This window comes from Molossus molossus, unplaced genomic scaffold, assembly GCF_014108415.1.
Source record: "Molossus molossus isolate mMolMol1 unplaced genomic scaffold, mMolMol1.p scaffold_m16_p_18, whole genome shotgun sequence".
Classification (NCBI taxonomy): Eukaryota; Metazoa; Chordata; class Mammalia; order Chiroptera; family Molossidae; genus Molossus; species Molossus molossus.
This window is the reverse complement of record NW_023425353.1, coordinates 17,621,224-17,637,245: the sequence shown is the minus strand read 5'-3', so window position 1 is coordinate 17,637,245 and position 16,022 is coordinate 17,621,224. Positions and strand designations below refer to the sequence as shown.

The window sequence follows — 16,022 nt, the reverse complement described above, 5'->3', positions numbered from 1 at the left end:
CAGTAGATCTAGTTTTATATGACATATGATGACAGAACTGCTAAGGATATTTATTAACTTGGTTCACAACTAAAGAAAAAATGGTAATCACAGCTCTCTGGAGAGGCTTTTTAAATTTCATTTTATGGCACTATAAAATGAGGCCATGCCCTGAGCATGTCAATGGGCAAATTATTTGGTTGGAATTGGCTCAAATTTGGAAGTACAGTCATATCAATAGGCAAAAGCTAAGTGAATATTCTAGATAAGTCCATTTCAAAGGTGGCTAAGACGTCGCCAAAAAAGGGAAAGCACCTATTTGATATAAGTGACCACATATATGTTTGTAGGAGCTTGTTTGGGATCAAGATTACATTTTGAAAAAGCTCTTAATATTTGGTAAACTTTTCCTAATCCTATTTCATGGCACCCTCCAGAAAGCAGTGCAGTGCAAAGCTTCCAACTGGCAATTTACTGGTAAGCAACATATTTAATTATAAATATAACAGTACAAATACACTTACTTTCCCCTAAGAGCATAACTGTTTCAAGCTATCACCCTTTCAACTTATTTTTAAAAATGTTAACTATTGTGTATTCGATAGCATTTTTAAACAGAACACAGCAAATAAAAGTGTAAAATTACTAGCACAAAAGGGAATATAAAAAATTCATATATCTAATAAATGTCTAGTATCCAGAATATATAAATAACTCTTACAACTTGACAATAAAAAACAAACAAACAAAAAAACAATTAAAAGTGGCAAAGGATCTAAATAGAAAGATTTCAAAAGAAAATATATAGATGGCCAATAATCACATGAAGATACTCAACATCAGCAGACATTAAGGAAATGCAAATCCTAGCACTAGGATGGCTGTGATCAAGAGAGACGGCAGCAGCAAGTGTTCTGGCGAGAATGCTACGGAGTTGGGCTTTGTGTGGTGCTGGTGAGCTGTAGACAGAGTCACAGTGGACAACGAGCGGGCAGCTCCTCAAGAAGTTACACGTCGAATCACCACACGAGACCGCAGCCCCCGCCTACATATCTACTCAAGAAAAATGAAAACACGTTGAAACAACAATTTGCACATTAATTTCCACATCGGCATTATTTATAATAGCTAAGAAGTACAAAGAGCCCAAACGTTGATCAACTAATAAAAAAACAAAATGTGGCATACCCACACAATGGAGTATTATTCAGTCTAGAAAGAAATGAAGTACAGATAGAAGCTACAACCTGAATACACCCAAACACAGTATGCTAAGTGAAAACAACCACCACATGTGATATGAAGCAGTTTTTATGAAATGCCCCAAACATGCAAATCCAGAGACAGAAAGTGGATTTGGGGTTGAGGGAAGAGGGGAAGGCCCAGAGGAATGAGGGTGACTGCTGACGGGCATGAGGTTGCTTTCTGGGGTGATAAAATTTAATTCTGGAATTAGATGGTGGTGATAGTTGCACAACTTGGTGAATATAACAACAATCACTGAATTATAAGGGTGAATTTTATGCTATTTAAATTATATCTTAAGTTTTAAAACTGCACATGCTAGTGATATAAATAAATGGTACAAAACGTCTATAAAAAGAAAAGTTGTACTCCCCTCCTACCTACCCCAATAACCACCCCCACTGTTGTGGGTGTTTTGTCAATCTTTCCAGGAATGTTGTTTTAAATGATTTTATTGATTTTAGAAAGAGAAAATGGAAAAAGAGATAGAAACATTGGACAGCGGCCTCCTGCACGCCCCCTACTGGGGATCAAGTCTGCAGTCCTGGCATGTGCCCTGTCCAGGGAGCAAACTGGTGACCTCTTGGTGCATGGGACAATATTCAACCAACTGTGCCATACTGGCTGGGCATTTCCAGGAATTTTATGCTTAATGCACAAATAGACACAATATCCCCCTTAAAAACACAATGGGAAATGCTATACATTTAATAATATGCCTTGGACATCTTTCCATGTTAGGAACATACAGACGTGGACTAGGGTGTGGACAGGGGGCTGCGAGAGATGGGAGCTGAAGGAGGGAATGCCAGGCAGCAACCTGAAATCCCACTCTCTGGAGGAGTCAGGCTCCGTACGTTTCTTGATGTTCAAGTGTCCATTGAACAGCTCTGCCTGAATATCCCACAGATAGCTCAATATGTTCAAAACTAAATTCTCAACTGCCCCCTCTCCAGGGACCAAGATCACCCTACTTCTTTACAGTTCCTTCTCCACCAGAGTCACTTCTGCACATGTGATGGGTCTGGTTTCTCTGCTGCTGACCTATCCTCCTATCCATCCATCCATCTACTCGCCCAACAAATACGTATGAAGCACTAACCACGCACCAGGAACATGTGCTTATAGCCACATGTCCCTTGCTCTTGAGATCACCTGGGTTCAAATCCAGAGTGACCTTGAGAAGGTTACCAATAACCTCACTAAGCCACAGTTTACTCCTCTGCCATCTGCAAGGTAATACTATCCTCTTACAGGGTTGTCATGAGGATTAGAAAAAACATTGCACATCATTGTTCTGCACAGAACCTGGCCCATGCAATGTGCTTAATAAATAGCTGCAAAGCTTTCAAAGAAGGGCACTTAGAATCACTATTCTCCAAAATTATGATAAAATATAGTGTCTTTTAAAAGGTCTTGTATGTTTTTAATCTCTACAGAACTTAGTTAATGGTATGATAAATTTAAAAAAACCTACAAATAACATTTAAAATGTGGAAAAGCTGAAGAAAGCTATGTTATTCACTCTACCCAAAACATCTTAATTTTAGAGGACTGGACAAAAGTGAAATATCTATGGGAGATGAGAAGGTAAACCAAACAAACTGACCAACAGAAAAGAACCTCCCCCATCCTCGGCAGCTCTGAGAACTGGGAAGGCAGCACCAGTACTTTCTATCAGGCATACAGGTGAACTCACTAAAACTTAAAAGTTTCAAGTTAAAATATTTTTAAGCCCTGGCCAGTGTGGCATCAGCCCATGGACCAAAGAGTTGCAAGTTCAATTCCAATCAAGGGCAACATACCTTGGTTGAGGTTCAGTTCCCGGTCCTGCAGAAGCCAACCAATTGTATGTTTCTCTCTCTCTCTCTCTCCACTCCCTCCCTCCCTCCTCCCTCCCTCCCTCCCACTATATCTGAAAATAAATTAAAAAATATAGTGGGGTAAACACTTAAAAAAAAAAGCTATGTAGGAGGAAGACCCTTCATTTTTTTTTTTTTATAATTTTTTTTTTATCCTTACCCGAGGACTTTTTTATTTTTTTATTTTGTTTGCATTTATCTTCAGATAGAGTGGGAGGGGGAGAAGAGAAACATTGACGTGAGAGAGACACACCGAATGGTTGCCATCCACACGACCCCAACCCAGGCCAGGGACAAACTGCAACCGAGGTACACGCCCTTAGCCGGAACCAAACCTGGGACTCTCTGGTCTACGGGCCGACACTCTAACCACTGAGCCAAACCGGCCAGGGCAAGACCCTTCATTTTGATGGCATGATACCTGCCCTTTGAACATAACGATGAGTAAGAAGTGATTCCCCAGTGTGTTACTGCCTGGACGGGACGCTGGTGCGCGGGTTTGAATTCCCAGCCTTTGTTCCGTGCTGCCAAACCTCCCGTTCGTCTCAGACAAGATCCAGGAGATGCGGATATTATGCTGCAGAGAAGACCATCTCTCTATCAGACAGTTGTTTTGTTTGGGGCTGATTTTTTTTTTTTCCAAAAGGAAAATCATCATATATCACAACAAAGACCTTCTTTCTTTTCAACTTTTATGCTGCTGGAATTCTCTGATCACACTGTGTGGGGCCATGAAGAGCAGTCCCAAGAATGATTCCTGGAAGAAGTAGAAAACCCCCCCTGGAAATACATCTTTTCTCTTGGCTTCTTCCCCAGAATTCCCCATTGGGAACAGTCTCGGGCAGGCAGGAGGATGGATGGCTGAGGTCTCCCCCATCTCTGCTCTCGATGTTTCTTGAAGCTCGTCCAGAGCTGATGACTGTCTCCAGCCTACAAAGCTGCTGCTGCCTCCACAGAGGCCCACGAACAGACCCACTCAAACCCTCTCTGCAAGGAGCAGCTCCACAGTCGCACTCGAGAGAGAGCAAAGACTCAGACCAGCAGCTCAGAAGAGGCTGCAGGAACTGCCAACACAAACAGCTTCTCAACTTCCATTATGAGAGGTTTTCAACAACACTTGGAATCCTTTGTATTATAGAAATAGCTTCCCACCCCCAAAAGAAGCACATTAAAGAGTGGTCTCTACGGTACCACGAGTTCTTGGGCCAAATCAATTTATCCTAGCACAGAATTCTCGCTGTGGAATAGGATGCAGTGGTTGATTCCGGGTTCGGGAGCCAGAACAGCTCGGTCTGAATCCTGGCTCCATAAATTAATGGCTGTGTGATAGGGGGCAACTTACTTAACTTCTCTGAGCCTTGCTGTCCTCATCATACAAATGGGACCAATCATAGCAACTGCTTGGAGTTACTATAAAGAAAATCTGAGATAAACCTTGAAGAATGCTTAGCATCATGCCTGGCATCAAATCAGCACTCAACTAAGTCTTGTCTTCTTTCTGCTGCTTATAACAGCAATAGGAACAACCACAGAGTGCTTGGGCAAAGGATCTGCCACCACACCTCTCTTTTCTTCCTATTACAGTAGCTGGGTGTGTGGGTGGGTGTGTGGGTGTGTGTGTCTTGCTGGCTCTTGTTAAAAGACGGTCTTTCAGTTTCTAGAAGAAACTGAAGGATACATATATAGGCTGCTGATTTTGTGTTTTGTCTGGATGCTTGTTAATTATCCTTGCGCCTCTTAAACTTGATTCCTTCTCTTCACCGTTAGTGCACCTGTCAGCACCACTGATCCTTCTAGCCTGTGCCACGGCCAACCCCTCCAGGACAGTGATGCTACATAGGTAATCCTTCTAGACAACACTCCAAACTGTGCTCTTCCCAGGCTGCGAAAGTTCCAAATCTTTCACTAAGCACTCCAGACCTTCCCTGTCCCAGCAAACCCTTATTGCCCCCTCTTCCCCTCCTCCACAGCCTAAGCTACCGGACCCCACCTCTCTTCTGAGCATGCCTTGTACCCTCCCACCTCCGTTGCCTTTGCTCATGCTCCCCACCTAGTTCTACATCTGATCAAATATTTTCCATTTTTTCTGCTCCAGTGGAAATAACATCACATTTACAGGCTCTTCCCCAAACACCCCCTTCTCTGAATGCCCACGACATTCATATAGTTTATCACACTCTGCCATGAGTGGTGCCCTTTGTCCACTTCCAGGCTTTCATTCCAATCTGCCTACGAGACAGGGACAACCAGCTACCCCAAAACATCTAAAACACAGACTGGACAAACCTCTCTGTTCTGAACGACTGCTATACTTTCCACATCTCTTCCTACACCCTGCAGTAGTTAGGCAGGTTCCACTGGACTCAGGTAAAGCAGAGAAATGAGACTTCTCAAGAAGAAATAAAAATGGTATTTCTGCTGGGTGTCAGGATGGAAAAGCTATCTAGGAGAATAGGGACTCCACACACAGGGGTGGTTCTATTGTCCTGTGTAGCAAGAGCTGGCTAACCTCCCACCACGTGCACCCTGCTGACTTGGTTCCCCACTGGGTGAGCCTCAGTGGCTCACAGTCCACTCTGCATGCCTTTTCCACAGCTTCTACTTACTCATAATGTCTACTGCCTCATAACTTCCGTTCTGTAGAACTCATGTCGTTAATTCATTCTATAAATATTGTGTCCACTATTTTACAGGCACTGGGTGGATAGAACAGGTCCTCCCCAGATGGAAGTCCCACTCTAGACCGAAAGACAGATGTTGAACAAGAATTAAGATGGTGCTTCATGTTCTAGTGGGAAATTACATGAATTTATAACAGACAAACCTAATCTGGGCTGGGCTAGCTCCAGTGAGAGGCAAATGAAGGAAGTGACATTTAAACTTCACTTGACCTAGAAAAAAATAAAGTTATATCCATACTTCATACCTTACAGATAAATTCCAGATGGTTCAAAGACTAAATGTAGAAAATCAAACCATAAAAATACACACACACACACAATCCCGGGATAATTGTTCTTATACTTGTAGTGCAGGAGAGGTTTCTAACTATGACACAAAATTCAGAAGACATAAAAGGCTGAATGTGATTGACTACATAAAAATAATTTTTAAAAATGTCTGTGTAACAAAACCCACCATTAGCAAAAGAGAAGAAGAAGAAAAAAAGATAAACTGGCAGAGGGAATATTTCAAACTAAAATAAAAAACAAATGGGTAATTTTTCTAATATATAAAGAGCTTCTGCAAATAAATAAGAAAAATACCAACAAAAAAATGATAAATTATATACATGCTTAAAGATACCCGTCTTCACTTGTAATAAGATAAAAGCAAATGAATATTATACTTAAATGTCATTGCTCACCTTCCATATAGACAAAGATAAAAAATCCTGAAAACCACACTGCACTGACAGAGTTAATAAGAAAAAAGAAACTCTTACATAGGACTGACTCTAAATGGTTTAGTTTCCATAGAAAGCAACTAGCAAAATCAGGAATGTATTGTCCTAACAATTCCACATCTAGAAATTCACCCTTCAGATATAATCATACACACATTCAAAGTTATTAATTACAGCAGTCTATATGAGAGGAAACGACTTGAAACGACACAAAAGTCCTTCAGGGTAATACTGGTGAGTGGAACAGTAGGCAGAAGTAAAAAGGAATGGAAAGCTTTCATTTTAAAAAAGGAAATCAAGTCTGGCCAGTGTGGAGCACTGACCCATGCACCAAGAGGTCGCTGGTTCGATTCCTGGCCAGGACACATGCCCAGGTTGTGGGCCCGATCCCCGGTGGAGGGCATGCAGGAGGTGGCCAACTGACGTTCTCTCTCATCGATGTTTCTCCCTCTCTCTCCCTCTCACTTCATCTCTCTCTAAAAAAAGAAAATCAATAAAAGAAAAACTTTTTTTAGTAAATAAAGAAGAAAAGGAAATCAAGGTGCAGAACAGTGTGCATTACATTATCCCACTTGCACAAATATACTATAAACCCAATTGTTTTGATCCCATCTCTCTAGAAGCTGCTTCTGAGGATAGTTATAGTCACATCACAGTGCCTATTACAGGGCAGACATGCAATTACTATTTGACAAAAGTAAATAATGAATAAAGGAAATAAATAGATGAAAGAACACACTTGGGTACTTGGACTGTCCTCTGAGCTCAGTATCAGATCCTTAATGCATAGATACAAAGGTCTATGGCTGAATCCTGGCTGTTTAGTTCCCCCCAAAATATAAAATACACCTTTATATAAGACAATCATATATTAAATAGATTATATATATATTTATATTTATACACACACTATTTTTCAATATGCATACAATGAATTTTCTAGGTTTACTTATTCATATTCCTCAGAAAAGAAGCATTCAGGATGATAATGATGTTTTCAACCTTTCCCCCAAATTCTCTCCATGGTTTTCCCCTAAAACTTTGAGGGGAAAAAGGTCTAAAGTCTTTATTCTAGCAACTGAGTTTCTACAACTAGAAAAGCAAATGAGGCTGCCTTGGCGGGATCATCTCCTACCTCCCTTTTGCATGAACTCCCTACTCACCTCTTACTCTTGGCATGAAAACCTTCACCGAAACCATCACTATGACAACCATAACCATCACCACTTAATGAACATCTACTATGTGCCAGACTGTGCTCCACATTCAATGTGCATCCTGGTCACAAGCTCAGGAGGAAAGAGCTATAACACAATTGTCTCCATTTTACAAGTGCAGGGATAGGCTTCTAGGCGTGTGGGTGTGTGTCCAACATGCCGCAGCTATGATAATACTGTTGTTAGGATGGACTTTATTTAATTTTCTATGCGCCATGTTCTGACAATAGACAGCTGTCCAAATAACTGGATTACAAGTGAAATACTACTATAAAGGACTAGCAGGCCTCGGATGGATGACAGGTGCAGAATCCAAGAGCAGTGCGGCTTTATCTGCTCAGGAATCCCTAAAGAGCCCTGCTTTGCATGCTGAGGTGGCAGAAGAGCACCCACACTCCCCAGAGCGATAGGACACCGATGTGCCAATTGCCCAGTGAGTGTTTCTCACCAAGGCCCACTCATCGCGGGTTATCAGGAGATTCCCGGCCATTCATTATTATAACCAACTCATTCTCTCCACGGAAATTATCTGTGAGCAACATATCCTGCTGTCCTTGGAACCATCAAACTGACATATGATTAAATAACAGAGGGCCCTGAAGTTAAATTTAAAACCACTCTCTTACACTTCAACTCACACATCACATCAAGATCTGTCCAGCCATGGGAATATTCCGGTTGATGGACACCGAAGGCCAGTGAGGGGCTATTCCGTTACTTCACGTTCTTGTCTGAGAAAGGCGATGGGGTTATGTTCTTAAAACTTTCTAAAGCTATTTGGCCAGGAATTGAAGTAAAATTTTGCAAAGCAACTCCCTGTATAAAGTTCTGCCCTCGCCGCACCGTAAAATACCTTAAGAGTGGCATATGTTCAGCGCTGTGTCTTCACAATTATGTGTGGGGTCTCGCGAGAAACAGTGTATTTATTCAATACCCTAAAAATCACAAGCTTTTCAACTTTCATTGAAAAAGTTATGGTAAAGCATAAGCTATTGTACACTCAGTGCTGGATGCACCAATGAGAGTGATGCTTATGTTAATGTGACCAGTCAGAACACAAACCGAAAGAGGAGGTCACTGGGAGAGCTACAGTGAAAGATGAGTCTCATGCCCTGGGACTCACAAACGAGCAACAGAGGTTCTTCAAGGAGGAATTTCTTTTAATTCCTCAACCTCCTGACTCTATAGTTCTAGAAGGAATGTTTTCTACAAAAATAAGTCTGCACACCACACTTTATTTTTTACAGAAGCTGTAAATTAGGGAAAACGTTTTTGCACTCCCCAATAAAAGAGTTGCACCCAAAGCAAAATCAGTCCTTTTCTGCCTTTGCACTCTATTCTATTTTTTACTCATACAGTATTCATTGAATTAAAGTAAATTATAAAAGAGTGGCAAATATTAAATTAATCAGAATTCCTTACAAAGAACATCTCCAAAGCCTTTATTAGATATACTAACATAGTATTTTCTTTAGAGAAACACACACAGTACCCACTCATTTTTAAATAGGTCCCCAAAATGTAGGCTTCACAAAAATGCAACATTACGCAGTGTGAAAATTCCACACACCTTTCCCCAACACGGAAGAAAGTCCCGGTCACTAGTTGGATAGGTTTCCCTCCAACTTGAGCTGGTATTGTGGATAATGAAGTGATAGAATTCACATTTCATAAGAAAAGTCATATAAAGGAAATAAGATATTATTTTTCTAGAAAGTGATTTATAATAATACTAAGAAACTATTTTTTAAAAAATTCCTTCCCCTTCTCAACATTTACAGAAAAGGCTAACATATCTTGAGAGATTTACTATTTGCTGATATTCATCCATATGGTAGTACCAACCAAAAGCAGGAGTAGGGGAGGAACACGGTGGGGGGACCTTTTTGAAAAACTGCAAATGAATCGTTAATTCTACCAAAATGGTATCTCTTATTCTGGAGCCAGGACTTATTGGACCAACCTGCAACTGTCTTTTGATCTGTGCTGCTGCTGTCCCTACGGTTGTCATTGTTTTAACAGATCTGCACGTTGGCAATGGTTTTGCTCATCTCTAAGGAACCTCAGACACATATGCACCACAAAACATTTCAGCTACACTGCAAACTGTGTTCCTTCCATCGGCCTCACCATCCTAGAGGGTATAGATAGAGCCGCAACTCATGCAAAGACTACAAAGTAAAAATACTGCAGAGCATAAAGCCCTAGTTCCACCAACTGGAGCTGCCTCAGCAAAATGTTAGCCATGGCAAGTCCCACCAAGGCCAGGTCGGGAAGGTGCAAGAACCAACCCCTGGCTATACCTCAAAGGTTCAAAACCAGTTCTAAATATAGAACCCACTTTATGTTTGCAGGAGCTGTAAATCAGGGAAAACAACTTTTTTCCATCCCCAATAAAATATTTGCACCCAAAGCAAAATCAACTGATTTCTGGCTTTCTACCAGTTCTGCTTGGGCATAAAATTTTCTGACACTTCACCAGAAATGTCAGCATTAGTATAAGGCAGCTTTAAAGAGGGAAATGATTGTCTGACCTGTGGATAACCCCTCAACCCCAACAGGAAAAGGAGTTTTCAAAAACACCTGAAACCTAGTTTTTCCAGTTATTAGTATAAATGGGAAAAACTATTTTTCTTAGTGGCCAAATCCTTCCTTATAGGAAGTGTTGGTCTTTGAATTCAGTGAGGGGAGAGGCCATGTCTTTTTACTACTCTATCCCCAACACCCAGCACAGACCCTGGCATGGAGAAGGACTTCAGTGCATAGTGAGGAAGGAGGGAAGGGGGGGAGGGAGAGAGAGAAGAAAGGAAGGAGGGAGGGAGCAAAGGAGGGAGGGAGAGACGTAAGAAGGGAAGGAGGAAGGGGAGAGGAAGAAAGGAGGGAAGAAAGAGAGGGAGAAAATGAGGTAACCTCAGAAGGAGATCTTTTCATTTCTCCTTTTATTTGTGTTTTATTTTTCTTGAATTTTTAAGCATCCCACTTACCAGGAAACCAATCAGATCTTTTCTTAAGGCTTCCCACCTGGAGCTAGATAAGCCAGCCAATGGGGTGAACTCAGCCTCCAGAAAGAGCCCACCAACAAATCTCAGCGGGGACCAAATAAAGGGTGGCAGGGGTGGCAGGAGCTAAGGCAGGTGCCTTTCTTCAATAGGCATGTGTTCAACAGCATGCAGGAGTATGACTGGCACCTCCAGGGTGCGGCACGACACTGCATCTAGAGGCCCCTGGGACTCAGGAGGCTGCAGCCTGCGAGGAGACATGCTACCCCGGCTGCCGCCATCGGAGGGAGAGGATGGCATGCCGAGAAAGGTGAGAGAGCTGAGGATACCGAGGAAGGGAGAGATTGCTCCTCCCGGGCATCAGAGGAGGCGTGGTATTGGACGGGACAGCAGAGCCGGCCCTGGAGGGACGGGATCTGTGTGCAAGAGACCAGCTCAGCCTGGGAGCGGGCAGGGGACAGCCATGAATCCCAGGCACCTCCTCCAAGTGATTCGTGGAGTCTATTCTGTGAACACCACACTGGGGAAATGCAGACCGAACACAACAGCACAGGCTTTGTAGACACTTGACTCTGCAACTGGAGCTGAAGCAGCAAAAGGTTCAATCTGTGGGGGCAAAGTACGTCCACGCTGTACTAACCTGAGCAAAATGTTTAACTTGCATGAACTCCAGTTTCCTCTTCTCTAATGTGGGAGAAATGACATCCCAACCTCATATATTGCCTTTAGAAGTAACTGCTACGTAAAAAGCAATTGATTCAGGGCTGGCCCTTAGCTAACGCTCGTTGTAATTACTGCTACGGCTACTTCTGCTGTTCTCGAAGCAGTAGCATCCGTGTGCATTGTGAACACACAAGAAGAACATACTGTGCAGCATTTCTTAGACAGTCTGATGATTTCTTCATTAGCTGGTTTTTGGAAATGCCAAGCCAGCATGTAGTGCTCAGCCTCGCACACAGTGGGTACTCACTCCGTATTTGTGAAGAAAATAGGGCCAAGAACAGACTGTACAAAGAGCAAATTGCAGGACAGCAAGGGGACGTTCTGGGCAAGATGGTTTTCATTACATCTTTGGGCAGCAGCCTCTGAGGTCCGGGAGGAGTGACTTCATCTTTTGCTAGAAGAATAAGGGATTGAGAGCGCAGAGCTCAGCTTTGGGGAAGCATCACAAAGAGTTTATTTTGGTAGAAGTGTTTGAAGTGACTCTGTAACAATGAGCTCATGCTTGCTGCCAGGTGCCAGCCGTCAGCCAGGCCTGCCCACTGGGGAGATGCGCCAGGCCCTTCACCAACCTATCCCCCTGTCGGACACGTGCAGAGCGGATCCCGGGAGACCGGCCCCAGAGACAGCTCCTTCCTCTCCAAGAGGGGAGACTGAGGCACAAACAAGGGAGCAGCTGACCCAGGATCCGAAGCAAAACGAAGGATGAGCGAGCCCGGAGAGGCCCAGCCTTCTGGTTTTACTTGGTTGATTCTCTGACAGGATTTTGAACCGATTCCCAAAGGATACTTTTTCTTTTTTTGGTCAAGTGCTGCACATATTTATCTAGATAACTTCATTTGTCATAAGCTGCACACTAATCTCACAAAAAGTTCCTAGAAATGAGCACATTTCACATGCACGCTCCCCCCGAGAGCAGCGCAGGGGTCCGGTTCTCCCTCTCCGGCTTCCCGCCCGTCTGCGTGCAGGGATCCCGGACTGGAGTGGAGCTTTCCGCAGTGAGAATCTGAACAGGTTCAGAATGTGACATTTTCATTTTACCAAACCCAAGACTTAATATCTGTCCACCCAAATTTAAACATGAGAGTCTACATCAAATTTGAAAAGAAAATGAGGCCATTTAAAAATAGTAGTTGGAGGGGAGAATTTCCCATGGAGTCCACTGCCCATAGAAAACCCGAGAGCTAATGATGTTTGCAAACTTCAGCTTGGGCGATGGGGAGGTGCTGGGCAGACTACAGACTTCTACGGTAAGAAAAATCAGACATTGTTTTTTAAATACACGATAAACGCATATACACATCTACATATATGGGCAAAAACATCTGCGTATATATGCACACACCAATATACGGATCTTAGTTGCAAACCATGTAAAGAAAGCACACGGGCCAGAGGTCCCGTATTCATCCATCGTTACACTTCATTTTATTTTAACTGGTAAACCTGGAAGTGGTTGGAAAGAAAGCAGAGTGAACTCTGGAAACTTGTCAAAGCTCAAGAAAGCTTCCAAGACTCCACAGACTTCTCTGTTTCCGGGAGAGCAGGGCCGCCAATTCCCCCTACACTAAAAATAAAACTCGAGACTGTTTACAAGAATGGTACATTTTCTCTATCACGGTCATCTGGGGCAGGGGGTGAAATGATATTGAAATGATCTGAATCTTGATTGGACCACTACATACAGTCAGTCACCCAGTGAGGCTTGGCCTGAACATTTAACCAAACCTACTCAGCCCACTTGGCCTCCCAGAGCATCCCCTATAACCTACAACCTCCCCCAGCCCTCACCCTGCATCCTGTCTTCTGAGAGCCAGCGTTCATTCACCATGAAATAGGAAATACCTAAATACTGCACAGTACAGTTGCTGGAGGGAAAACAACCACCACCCCACGGCAGAATGCCTGTGGACAACCTCTGAAGGCTCAGGCAGGAAGCCTGATATGTTGGAGCAAAAGGGGTCCCTGGTCTCAAGGGCTTCAATATCAACAGGTGCAGCTTAGGGGTAGCAAAGGGAAGGCAAAGGAGAGAGAAAACGAAAAAGACAGGCAAGGAGAAAAGCTTAAAGCTTCGTTCAATGAGTGGATCCAAAACTTGGAGGAAAAGTTTGGATGCCATGTGGCCACGGCCCTTCTCCCCCCTCTGCATTATGATGTCTGTTTCTGCAAAGAGAGGCCCTAGAAAGTGAGTCAACAGTCATTAGGTTTTGGGTGAGAGAAGTTCTACAGGGCTTTTAGTGTCTGTTTAGATCTCTATTTAGGGGACTATGGCAAACCGGCTTCCTTCAGTGTGATGAAGGTCAAGGTAGTTTCTGTGGCCCACCCCCTGTGGTGTGTGGGAAGAGCAGACAAGGGGTTTCATTTTCAAGGACTATGAGCATAGGGGTTGGGAGCGGGTGGTGGGACAAAATTGGTGTGTGGGCAGGAGGCCTCGTTTTGAAATTGTTTGCTGTGGGTGTAAATGCATTGGTCTGGTGCTTTGGTGATGAGCAGTGGACAGGATAAAGGGGTACAGACCCTGAATAAAGAGAAGAAAATAATATAGTTTGCCTCTCAAAAGAGCAACTACATTGGCTACCAATTTAATGTGAGTCTTTTTTTTTTTAAGTCTAGGTAGCCCAAATCATACAATGAGCATCTTTTAGTAAACTCATTGATTCAATGATAAAGAAATCACTAGATATTCCTACATACTATCAAACAGAGATGTTTCGCTTCGCTTTGAGGAGAACCAGTTACTGACATGGGCCCTCTATCTTAGAGGAATCAAACCTGGGAGGTGTTTTCAAAGAAAATGTCCATTTCGCTTCTTAATGTTGGGGTGCACACCGTCCACACTGAATCTAGTTTTACATTTGGGTCCATATGCTATGCCCTAGGTAATTAAAGTATGTGTTGTGGCTAATAAAAATAAAGTTAAAAAGTTAAAAACCAAAACAATGACAGGAAATAACATATGTGTACAATATGTTACTAACACACTGATAATTTTCAAAAGTGACTTTTTAAAGAAAGTATTATAAATCTTTCAAAACACAGTGATTTATTAAGCGAAAAGTCTGAACGGTTTGCACTATTAAATTTAGCTTTTAAGTTGCTGTGTCACGGGCAAATCTTTTGTTCTCCGGGGTTAAATTTAGCATCCTGCGTTTCGGTTTTTCCACTGCTCCATGTTTTATCACCATGCAGTCCATTCTGCACCAGGGAGTTTTCCTGATGATTTCTCTTATTGATTTTATAATCCAGGAACAGAATGTAGCAAATAATCCCACAGTGATTTATTTCCATCTTCTTCTTTGCCTTTTCCCACTTATACAGGCGTTCTCATAAAATAAACCTTCCCTAGGCATGGGATGAAATTAAAAAAAAAAAAAAAAAAATGTGGTGGCCAGAGGAAAACATTTCAGAAATGTGCTTGTTGAACAAGTGCAAGCAATCAATCGCGCTTCGGAGAGAAAGGCAGTTAGAAGAAAAACTGAAAGTACTAACCTGAAAGTCAAGCTGATTGGAGCAAGGGTGAAAGCAGCAGTTTGGAGGATAAGCAGAAAGAAAAGGGGACAGCAAAAAAGAATAAAAGGAAGGAAACGCATTAGTTTTAAACATACAGCCAACAGATGTCATATTAGTAGGCTTTATAACCAAATGAAGGACAATAAAGCAACTTTTATCAGATATCACCCCAAAAAAGTCCTGGGCACACACTGTACGCTGTTATATTAAATATCGTACCTAAGCCCCCAGCACCTGCTCTCACACACATAGTAACAACAAGCACTTATGTGAGCCAACGTGTGCTCTGGCAACCCGGTGGCCGAACTCGCCCTTTTCTGGAGGAGTGTTTATAAAGTTCCTATCGGTGTGCTTATAAAATTTTATTATTTAATAATATAAAGTGGAAATTACCAGGGTATTAGAGCTGGCGGTAAGCATTGATATCAGATAGATTGTATTTGAACCAGTAAGTTGGATGGTTCTATCCCATGAGATATTTTTCCTTCCTTCCTGAGAACCAAGAGAAGCTGAGCGACTTGGCTTTCTGTTCAAAGAGTTCCATTTGAGGTGCTCGCAGAGCACTGTACCTCAAAATGATCAAAGACACCATGAGAAGGGCTATAGGGAGGGGCCATCTCCCCATCAGCCTCCCGAGAAAGGACAGAGTCACTTCCAAAGCTGAAAGTAATTTTTTTCAGTTGTGAAAATGAGAATCGTACTGTATCACTGAAAATGTAGAACCAGATGCTTGATAACTTATTTGTACAATAAATATTTAACATGTCCTTCTGATCAGTCAAAAGAATAAAGTCTCTAATGCCAAGCAAAAATTAAAAGAAAAAAACACCATGATCTCCTTCAGGCTACCTCAGGAGCACACAGTGGATGTTCATGATGTTAACCTGTAAAACACCATACCATCTGCAAAAACCAACATGAATACACAAATACTTCACCAGCTATCTCCTCAGTGGGACCCCACCATTCCATACTGCTAAGAAGTAGTTTTAAGCATTTTACACAGGAAGGAAAAACAAAACAAATCCTCACGAGAAAGCTTCAACAAGAATATTTCAAATCAAAACAGCGTTGACTATCATGA

The 16,022-nt window shown here is 42.5% G+C and overlaps 1 protein-coding gene across 2 annotated transcripts in view; it reads right to left on the bottom strand.

Moving 5' to 3' along the window:
• ERC2 (ELKS/RAB6-interacting/CAST family member 2) overlaps nt 1-16,022 on the bottom strand; it is a 922,431-nt gene that overhangs the window by 448,405 nt on the left and 458,004 nt on the right. For both annotated transcript variants that reach the window (XR_004960151.1, XM_036266685.1), the window contains exon 12: nt 14,918-14,929. Coding sequence is in view for 1 of the 2 variants with exons in the window: in XM_036266685.1 (XP_036122578.1) it covers nt 14,918-14,929 (12 nt within the window). In the remaining variant the exon portion in view is untranslated. The remainder of the gene's footprint in view (nt 1-14,917; nt 14,930-16,022) is intronic.